Genomic DNA, 10,704 nt, shown 5'->3' with positions numbered 1-10,704 from the left:
AGACTGGAATACTCCATTTGACTGATGCAGACTCCATGTTGGGAAGTCATTTCCTAATCAGGGGGATGGGCACAACGCCAGGAGTCTGTATGCCATGTATAGGATGATGTTTCTGAAAGGTGTGCATGTTACCGAGGCTGGGCCAGACAGAATCCTTCCTAGAATAATTAAAACTCTGGAAGACAATCTAGAAACATATAACAGAGATAGGGTCAGACACACAAACACAGAAACAGTGATATGATGTGAGGTGGTAAGAAAGAAAGATGCAGAAAATAGAGAGATGCAGATACATAATGACAAAGGTGTAGACAGAGAAAAGTTGATTTTCTTTCTCTTCTGTCCACCCACCCCTACATGGCACACAGTGGTGCTTCTAGTCTCCTGGTCCTCAGTTGGCTGGTTCACCCCAAAATAGTTTCCTTCATTCTGCAGTGGTTCCTACCTCTACTCATTTAAGGAGGTTCAGAGTACAGATAACTCATAATCATGTTTAATTATGATTTAAAAAAAAACTCTACAGCCTGGTAAATTATTTCAATGTGTTTCTTTTGCATACTCTGTTGGGTAAAAATGGGAGCAGAGGAAGCTCTTGGGGTCTGAGTAGATGCAGCTGACAATGCACAGGCAGAGGTTCCAGGGTCAGTGGAGGAAGCAGAATCACAGCCAGATCCATGGTTGGGGGATGGCCACGGGAAATGACTTGGTGACTGACTCTGATCTCAGAGTAGGACAGGCTGACAGGCATCTGGGAATTCCGGGCAAGGTCAGGCACGCATTATAGAAGAGCAAACACCAATCCCAAAATATCCTCAGGAATCAACGCATGAGCCCTGTAGAAGAGAGAGCGTGATCAGCACACAGGACTCATACTTTAACCTGACAACGAGGCACAGGAAGCAGGCGAGCAGCTGTTGTCCTTCTGGGGGATATGAAGATTTCAATTTTTTAGTAAATTCAATGACAGCTCACCTTCTGTCCACCACATTCAATCACTTATAAATGCCCACAGGCAGTAGCCACCAACATGTGGCACAAAGTAGGTGATATCCTGGTGTCTATCTTTCAAATCAGAGCTCTGGCTCCGAGTGTCACAGAAAGATGCCATCAAAGTTATGGCCTGATTCTGGGGAACAATCTCAAGAGCTTCCTACAGAACCTCCTACAGAAACTTCTTCCCTAACTCTTGATTCCATAGCAGGGAACAGGTTATGAATGAGACACTGCACCCAGGCACACTCACCTCACACCCTTCCCTCCTTTATCTGTCCCCACAATCCCCACTGACACAGAACAGAAATAGAGCACCTGCTGGTAGGGGCCCACAATGTCCTACAAAAGATCTCATGACACAAACAGGCACTGCCTTACTCACCCCAAAGGAAAATGAGATAAGCAACTCAAGGGGAAATGTATTTCTTTCTTATCCATTGACCACAGGCCTTAACTGCCCTAAGCTAAAATTCCCCCAAATGAATGAAGCTGTCACTAGAAGGAAAGGAAACCAGTGCTCTGACCCTCTTAATGGAGGAAGTTTTCAGAAAGGAGCCCATGAGACAATGATGAACTTTAAAGAAGTCTTAGAATAAGTCCCACCTGTCATCTCCATGGCAGGGCTACCCTTTCAAATCAGTAAAGTCAGACTCCAATGTCTCCCTAGGTTGTTCATTTCCTCTCACCCCCAGCATCACCTCCCCCTTTCAGGATCAGGAAGAAAGAGCTACATCCAGAGGCAGAGGCTGCCCTGAACAGACGGTCTCAATCACAGCCCATGTTCCCATTTCCCCAGAGTTCCTTACCCTTCTGGCTCCTGTGATGGATGATGAGGCCCAGCCCAAGGAAGATCAGCCCCAGCACGAAGCCTCCAACACCACTCAGCATCTTGCTCTGGGCAGATTCAGACTGTGCCCCTGGGGAGCAGAGCCTGAGTGTCAGCGTTTGTCCCCACATCTGACGGTGTCCCTTTAGGAAGCTTGAGGTCTAGTCTGAGGTACAGGAGGTGGAGGTGTCAGGGGAACCTGGCTCTCCATTTCGACCATCCCCAGGGGAGGGACCCACCAATGGATCTTTGGACACAGTGGGCAGGTGAGAGAAGGTGAAAGTGGATCCCTGCTCTCAGGGACACTTCCATAACCTTAGACCTTAAGACTGTGGTCACCAGTCAGTTCTACAGAGCTACCAGGCTGGGCTCTGGGGCCATGATGTGTAGAGTGAGCTCCCTCTATGTGAAAAGACAATGTGATTTGGCTCTTCTGATGCCTGTGCTAGAAGGCATGAGCACTCTTGTGTCCTGTGATTTCCAGTTCAGTAGTGATGCTGGGGACAAGGGATGAGAGGGTATGGACCAGGGAAACTCTGCCCACCCCTGTCCTGTAGGGCCCACAGTGAAAGGAAACCTAGTGCCCTTACGCCACTCCACCATGATGGGGCTCTGGAGGCTGGGGTGCTCCACACGGCAGGTGTAGACATCTCCTCGCTGGGGGGTCATCTCCAGCATCACGAGGATCTGGAAGGTCCAGTCCCCGTTTCTAATAAGAGGGGTGGACACAACGCCGGCTGTCTCCTCCCGGTCATTCCGGAACCACCGAACCTTGATCTGGCTGGGATAGAAATCCGTCACCGAGCAGACCAGCAGGTTGTGGTGGTTTAGAGCCTCAGTCCTGGATGGGGAGATGGTCACTGTAGGTTCCACTGAGGGAGAAACAGACAGGAAAAGATACAGTGAGACGTGAGACCACACAGCACGTCTTCCATAGGCAGGAGTCATTCCTTGGTACCAGAGTGGAAAGATCCTTGGATTCCAAGCCTTGGATTTAGATCCATGCTGAGTCATTTAATTAGATTGAATAAACACATTGGTCAGTTTCCTTTTCAGTCTCAAGAGATCGTTGCAATCACTCTATGGGAGTTATTCTATCAATAATAAGTGATAATGGAGCATTTTAAAATTATAAATTAAAAATAATTATAAATTAAAAATTATAAATAATTATAAATTATTTTTTTAATAAATTTTTTTAAAAAGCACATGGACTTGTTTTCTCCCCCACCTATTAAAGGTGACCACCAGGATCAGCACTGGTGACTTGTGATACCGTTTTCTGTTAGTCCCTGTGCTCCCCACAGTAGAGAAAATCCAGCAGCTTTGACTCCCACCTGCTGGCTGAGATGATCAACATTAGTCGTGGCCTCAGGAACAGCAACATGGACTGAGAATTAAGAAAGTATAGACATTTCTATGTCCGGTAAAGTAGGTCAACAATGACTATTCCATCCTTCCTACAAGCAATGCTTCTCAAACAAGCTATATTCTATAATTCTTAGCCTGCAATATTAACAAAATTTGAGAGCAAGAGCATGCTCTTCTTACATGTTGCCAGTCAACAAAGCACCTCTCTCAGCTTTTAGCCTAACCTTAGCTCAGATGCCATACTCTAGTGAACTTCACACACACACACACACACACACACACACACATTGCATTAAGATACATAAACTTCCAGGGACTTCCCTGATGATCCAGTGTATGACTCAACACTCCCAAATGCAGGGGTCACAGGTTCCATCCACGGTGGGACAACTAAAATCTCGCTTGCAGCCCAAGTGCTGCAATGAAGACCCAGTGCAGCCAAAAATAATAATGATAAATAAATACAATTAGCTACATATATTATTTTAAATGATATATAAACTTCCATCTCCACATCATATATCCCACCTATATTTTATTTATTCTTTGATTCACTTATTAATCCAATCAACAAACATAAATTTGACAAGCACAGGAAATTCAATGATATACAAGAACATGGCCCCTGGCTTCACAGAACTTGCAATCTAGTAATAGAAACAAACAAAAAAAGAATGTTATTTTAAAAGTTTGTAATTTTTGAAGTAAAGGAAAGGGGACTTTAAAAACAAGTAACAATGATAAAATGTTTGACTATGTTTCAATTCCTTTATCTTCTAGGATTGCTACTCATCATCAAATGCAACATACCTCCCAAATTCTTTAACACATCTTACCCTTTATTTATCTAGGCATTGTACTGAATCGCCCTCATTCTCTTAGCCTGAAACCATAGTAAATATTTCACGTGTGGTTTAGTTATTTGATAACATGTTATGTTCTCTAATTTCCTCTTTTTTCTTTTAATATTCAAGTAAGTGTAACTGCTGGCTCCCTATCCTACTCCATTCCCCTGCTATTAAGAATAACTGTCTTGTTCTGAAATCAGACATTATCGCATGTATTCTCTATAGAAAATATTCTGAGATTCTTGCAGCAGTTGGCCTGAGTTAATGAGAATGTTATATAAACATTTAACTGTGACTTGCTGAGGTGAGCAGGCAGTCAAATTACCCCAATTACATGTCACTCATGAGCCATCATCTGGAAGGAAGCATGCTTTTGTTTGGTCTTGACTCTTGATCAGGTTCTTCTTCCTGGGCTCTGACTGAAGTCATAATCAGCTATGTGGACTTATAAAATCTGTTCATCTTAAACAGATTGGGAGTAAAAGTAGAAGGCACAAGTTCAAGAGAAAAATGTTAGAATAGTTTTTTTATGAAAAAGAACTGAAATAACAAAAATATAAGTTGTTGTTCAGTCACTAAGTCGTGTACAACTCTGTGACCCCATGGACTGCAGCACACCAGGCTTCAGTTAATCCTTTCCTATCTTCCAGAATTTGCTCAAACTCATGTCCATTGAGTCAGTGATGCCATCCAGCCATTTCATCCTCTGTTGCCCCCTCTCCTCCTGCCCTCAATATAAGTACTCATTGACATTAGGATGAAGAAGAAGGCAAGACTGTGAAGTAAGCTAAAAGTTATTTGAACCTGTATAGATAACACTGGAGTCAAACTAGGGATTAATCAGTGAGTTTTCAGCCCTTTGAATATATCATTTCATCCCACTACCATTGAAAACAGGCAGAAACAGACTGGTACTGCTGCTTCTGGTCATAACTGACTTTAATGGAGGTTTTGCTTCTGTTAGATGCTATACACATGTAGTAAAGAACATGATGACTGTTTTGTATTCGGAGAACACTTCACAACTTAGGGAATAACTATGATGTACTTACTTAAGCTGTTTATTATGTACCAATATTAGTCCATGGGGTCGCAAAGAGTCAGACATAACTGAGTGACTGAACAACAACAAATAGTGTATATAAAATGGTGATGCTGATTGTTAAGGTAGTTGTGAAATGAAGTAGCATAATACAGATGGTGTTTGGTAAGATAATTGTCTAGAACTAGTTGCTTATTACATGGGTATAATTTCGGAAGTGGATGGAAATGTTGGGAGAGGGGAGAGGAAGGGAGCAAAGGCAGGGTTTAGGCCAAAAGAAACTAGCTGCTACTGCTAAGTCACTTCAGTCGTGTCCGACTCTGTGCGACCCCATAGACGGCAGCCCACCAGGCTCCCCCGTCCCTGGGATTCTCCAGGCAAGAACACTGGAGTGGGTTGCCATTTCCTTCTCCAATGCATGAAAGTGAAAAGTGAAAGGGAAGTTGCTCAGTCGTGTCTGACTCTATCGACCCCATGGACTGCAGCCCACCAGGCTCCTCCATCCATGGGATTTTCCAGGCAAAAGTACTGGAGTGGGGTGCCACTGCCTTCTCATAAAAAAACTAAAAACTTCTCATAAAAAAACATAAAAGAAACTAGAAATAATGTTTATTCAGTAATTTTATGGCATTACTTTATTTATCCCAAAACTTCAGTCTTTCTACTATGCCATTTGTTGACCTTTTCTAAGAAATTAAAACTCTCTCTTACAATACCATTCAAGTGTTGGGGGCTTTTTTTAGCAAACACTTTTTCCCTCAGACTTTGCATTCACAAATTCTACATTGTTAATTTTGCATTCACAAATTCTAAATCCATTCAAGTCAATAAGAATTTACTTTAAAGCATTGAGCAAAATAGTAAAGAATAATTGATAAAGTCATTTTTAAGGCACTATTTACCTTTCTGTTTCTCTTGAGCCTAAGTGGATGGGCAACAGAGTACATTTATTCATTAATTTAACAAAGTTTTATGGAGTTCATACTACCTGCCAGTGTGTCAGACTAGGCACACAGGGATAATTAAGACAGCCCCGTGGCTGAAAGAAGTCCAGGCCCAGTGATATAGTGATATCCATTTAAGAAACCAGGATTACGGTGAATAATAATTTGAAACCAAAAAGTGAAAATGTATTATTTCATGACTGTAATACAGCACCACGAGTTCAAGTTGCCCTAAGAGCACCCGGAAGTAACCCTAAGGCCACCAAGCTGAGCTGTCAGGCCTCCAGGAAGCAAATACGCCAAAGGCACCAGGCGGGGAGGTGCAGAATGAATGGAAATAACAGCACAGGACGGGGCCTTCGAGAGGTGACCCACACCGGGCAGGCCGGGCCGCCTCTGCAGGGAAGTCTCCAGGGCTGCCAAATTCGATGCCCCCGCCCCACACGCTGTGCCCTCGGTCCCCTGTCTCTCAGCGCCTCTCTGTCCCATCCGTGGGTCTGGGGACCCCCCTCTCCGGAGGATTCAGCCCCCTCCCCGAGCGAAGTCCTGGAGAGGGTAGGGCGACCCCGCGGAGGGCAGCCAGCACTCACCTCGCCGCTGCAAGGATGTGATGAGCTCCGCCTGGTAGTTGTGTCTGCACACCGTGTCCGCCTCGGCCCGCGTCTGCTCCAGGATGTCCTTCTGGCTGTTCCAGTACTCGGCGTCCGGCCGCCCCAGCGGGGTCAGCGCCCGGTACAAGTCCCAGTCGCTGTCGAACCGCACGTACTCCTCCTGGTTGTAGATGTATCTGGTCACGTGCCGCACCCGCTCCGTCCCGTTGGTGAAGTAACACAGGCCCTTAAACTGGACCACGAAATCCTCTGCGGGGAAACAGCAGCTCGGTCAGGCGCAGCTCCACAGCCCCACGCGGCGGCCGCTCGGCCAGATGGGGAGGTGCCGGCCGCCGCCAGCGGGGTCCGTAAACCTGAAACCCGCCGCCTCTCAACCCCTGTTCCTCTCCAGCCCGGCCCTGCGCCTTCTGCTGTGAACCCGGGTCCTCGAGCGGTTCCTCCCCAGGCTCCCAGGATGTGAGGAGGCCTGACGCTGAGGGAGCCCTAGGACCTGTGATCCCTAGAGGCTCAGAATCAAGTAAACAGGGCGGCAGGTTGATTTTGCATCCATCTCTGTACTTAAAGATTCTCACATGAAATCCGATTTTACCCTGAACTCCTGGGAACCTCAGAGACAAACGAGAGCAGGAGAGTTCAAGGGATGGCAAAGGACCTGTAGAATTAAGCTTGCCCTCCTCCTGACAGGAGTATTCTCTTGGTCCCCAGCAAAGTGTCCTTACAATGCCTTGGCTTACTCTTGAGTTTCTGCCCCCCGCACCCGACTCCTGTGTGGTTTGAAGGGACCAGCAAACCCCACCCCACCCACCCCCCAGTCCTAAAAAGGGCAGTTTATTCACAGAAAGAGTATGGACTTTCAAATTAGATTAGAGCTAATATATAATCAAATATGTATTCTCTTTTTATGTTCTCCTTTGTCCTAAATCCTGTCCATCCTCAAGTTTCTGAATATCAGTCAAGTCACCAGTTGACTACAAATCAGTGGAACTTGAGATTAAAATTCTGTCTGTGGTCACCCAGGCAGCTCCACTCAAGAAATAAAAGTTTGCTTCCACAAACCCTCCACTGAGAGTCAGGAATATACAGTCTTCCCCTCAAATGCTGAGCTTGCAGAGACCATGGCTGCCCTACACATCCCCAACCCGTAGTAGTAAGTCCAGACAAGGTCTTGGGGGACCCTGAAATGACAGATTCTGCAGTGCCTTCTTTGGAGAAAGTCACATCTTTAAAAAAAAAATGCCCATGCTCACTTTGTTCTGGCACTTGTAGATACACACTATGTCTCATCCTCCCCGTTACAACATTCCCAGGGTTAAACCTGTGGGAGGGGAATTGTCCTCACCTTGTCCTTAGAGGGTGGAAATGAGAATGTAACATAGCCCTCATTCCCAATGGGAGGAAATGTGTGATAAAAGACAGTATCCTAAGATCACACCCCAGCCCAAGGGTCCCTCAGAGCCTGCTCCCCAGAGTGGTGGCTCCAGGGAGCAGCTGCCCTGCACTTACTTGGTGAGTCTCTGCCCTCAGCCCCTGGGGTGCTCAGCATCACCAGGGTCACCATCACAACTGCTGTCCAGAGGCCTCTGGGGATCCACAGAGCCACCATCCCAGACATAATTGAGAACAAAGGAAGAAGTAATGGTAGTCAACACAGCTCAAACACAGTGGATCTGGTGAGACCACTTCACAGAATAAAAGCCTATGAGAGCTTCCATGTATGGCAGGATTGGAGAGTCCCTAGAAAAGGGACCAATCAGCAGTGGAGCGGAAAAACTTCATCTGTTTCTGGGTAGACATTTTTTTTTGAAGGTCCTTAATCTAATGCCTGGCACTGTGTCCTAATCAAATTACACTGGATTGAGATGAAAATGTTCTCCCAGTTATACAATATCTGAATATTGAATGCCTTAGGAGTTTAAATAATGAAAAAAAAAAGATTCAAGAGTAGATATTTCTGTGATTTATTTAAAACCTATTGTTCTTAGAATTTGGGGTATGGGAAAATAAAAGTGAAAGTGTTAATTAATGAGTTGTGTTCCACTCTTTGCAACCCCATGGACTGTAGCCCTCCAGGATCCTCTGTCTATGGAATTCTCAAGGCAAGAATACTGAAATGGTTTGTCATTCCCTTCTCCAGAGGATCCTCATGACCCAGGAATCAAACCCAGGTCTCCTGCATTGCAAGAGGATTATTCTTTGCTGTGTGAGCCACAAGGGAAAATAAGTGGGGATCATATTTCAGAGAGGGAAAATTATTGTCACAGAGATGTTTACTTTTATTGTCTTAGATACCCTGAAGATCCTTAAGTTGTGGGTGGGAAGAACAGAGTTCTTGAAGGAAATAGTTTTGAGCTGCAGTTCTACCATTGATGTGCTTTATGAGAGTCAACAAAATACTGAACCTTTTGCCTAAAACTTCTCTATAAAATGTGAATCATGTTTCATGCATTTTATATCTAGACCTTCATATATACAAACTTAAGGGTAATATGACTTGTTTAATATTACAGCATGTTCCTCAGCTGCCATGTGTAACTGTTCGCAATATCAGGTTAATATGTGGAACAAGAAAACAAGCAAAAAAAAATGACAATCAGAACCTCCCTGGCAGTCCAGTGATTAAAACTCTGCCCTGTACTGCAGAAAGTGTGGGCTCAATCTCTGTGAAGCTAGGATCCTGCATGCCATGGGGCACAGCCAAAACTTTAAAAAATTGACAGCCAGCCCTGTTGGCAAGTGATTTTTCATTACATAAGAATCTAGGGCTTCCCTGGTAGCTCGGATGAGAAAGAATCCACCTGCAATGCAGGAGATCTGAGTTTGATCCCTGGGTTGGAAAGATCCCCTGGAGAAAGGAATGGCTACCCACTCCAGTATTCTTGCCTGGGGAATTCTAAGAACAGAGGAGCCTGATGGGCTACAGTCCATGGAGTCTCAAAGAGTCAGACACTACTGAGCAACTAACACACTTATAAAAAAGAAAAGAATCTATTGCATTTATGCCTTTTGAGTTAAAGTATTTGGAAAGTTAAGTTGATTTTTCTCTTAAAATATCTTCATCCACTCAAATTCTTCCTGAACAGTCTGATTGTGCAAAGGCATAGTCCACTAACATAACTAACATAAAAGCATTAAGATATTGTCAACTTCAATTTTGAGGATAGAGAGCAAAATTGTGAAGAAGCATTTCCTGGGGCTTGAATTCTGTTGATGTTTAGAGAGCTGTGCCAACCCTAAGAATCAAATCTCAATGGCAGAAGTATCAATGTGCTTTATTAAATAAATGTCTTATTTATCAGACTTCTCTTGCCCATGTCTAAGGACAGTATAAAATGGTTACAGAGCAATTAGAACAGTGTCTGGCATATATCAATGAACAAGAAAATAAGTGTCTCTCCCTCTAATTTCTCTCTCCTTCTCTGTCTTTCCTGAATTTTAGGTTCTTCTTTCAGAAGAGAGGAGATGATCTAAAAGCAGAATACAAAGAGTTTACCAGGTAAAAAGAAATAGGGAAGAGGCAATGACAAGAAGTTTCCCTTAGTTGCACATGAAAGCAATGAGTTAGTTCAATATTCTGAATTAGGTGTATAGTCTCAGGGCACCTGAGACTGGGAAATCTGTCACTGGGCTTCCACCTACTCTAGTACACTCAGGACCAGGGTAGCTCCAGAATAAGGAGGGTTCCAGGATGGGATAAAAGCATAAAATAGGAACATCAAGCTCAGACCAGTAACTGGGTTGTGGGGCAACAAAGAACAGTCAGAGAGGGATTCCAAAAGTGTCTCAGTTCCCTCAGGCCCACCACAGGGTCTCTAGGAATAAACAGAGGCTTCTGGCCCTTCCCCTCCCTCCTGTCCTAAGGAGGAAGTTCCCTCCGCCCTGTTCTGGGGCTGTGCAGTGAAGGCTGCCTCAGACCTGGGGATTACCCTCTTTTTACAGGCCTCTTCACACAGCCTTTTTAACTGGCAACACGTGTCAGCTTAAAATCTTTTTTCTGATTGGCTACAACCTCATCTGCAAGGCTGTGGCTTGGGCGTCTGCCTGCTGCTTCCCTCAAGCCAGGTAACATTCT

At 44.7% G+C, this 10,704-nt stretch overlaps 1 protein-coding gene across 1 annotated transcript; it reads right to left on the bottom strand.

The window, feature by feature from the left end:
• Window positions 1-532: 532 nt before the first annotated feature.
• LOC147346980 (boLa class II histocompatibility antigen, DQB*0101 beta chain) lies at window positions 533-8,298 on the bottom strand. The gene is made up of 5 exons (XM_086370776.1): window positions 8,139-8,298; window positions 6,615-6,884; window positions 2,410-2,691; window positions 1,800-1,910; window positions 533-833 (listed from the first exon to the last, which is right to left on the bottom strand). The coding sequence occupies exons 1-5, from the start codon at window positions 8,245-8,247 to the stop codon at window positions 820-822; spliced, it is 786 nt and encodes a 261-aa protein (XP_086226902.1). The 5' UTR covers window positions 8,248-8,298; the 3' UTR covers window positions 533-819.
• Between the last annotated feature and the right edge of the window lie 2,406 nt (window positions 8,299-10,704).

This window comes from Bos grunniens, chromosome 23, assembly GCF_055505025.1.
Source record: "Bos grunniens cultivar Pamir isolate PY7600 chromosome 23, Bosgru_T2T1.0, whole genome shotgun sequence".
NCBI classification, from domain to species: domain Eukaryota; kingdom Metazoa; phylum Chordata; class Mammalia; order Artiodactyla; family Bovidae; genus Bos; species Bos grunniens.
Note: the sequence above shows the minus strand (reverse complement) of the source record. Positions and strands in the feature narration are given on the sequence as shown.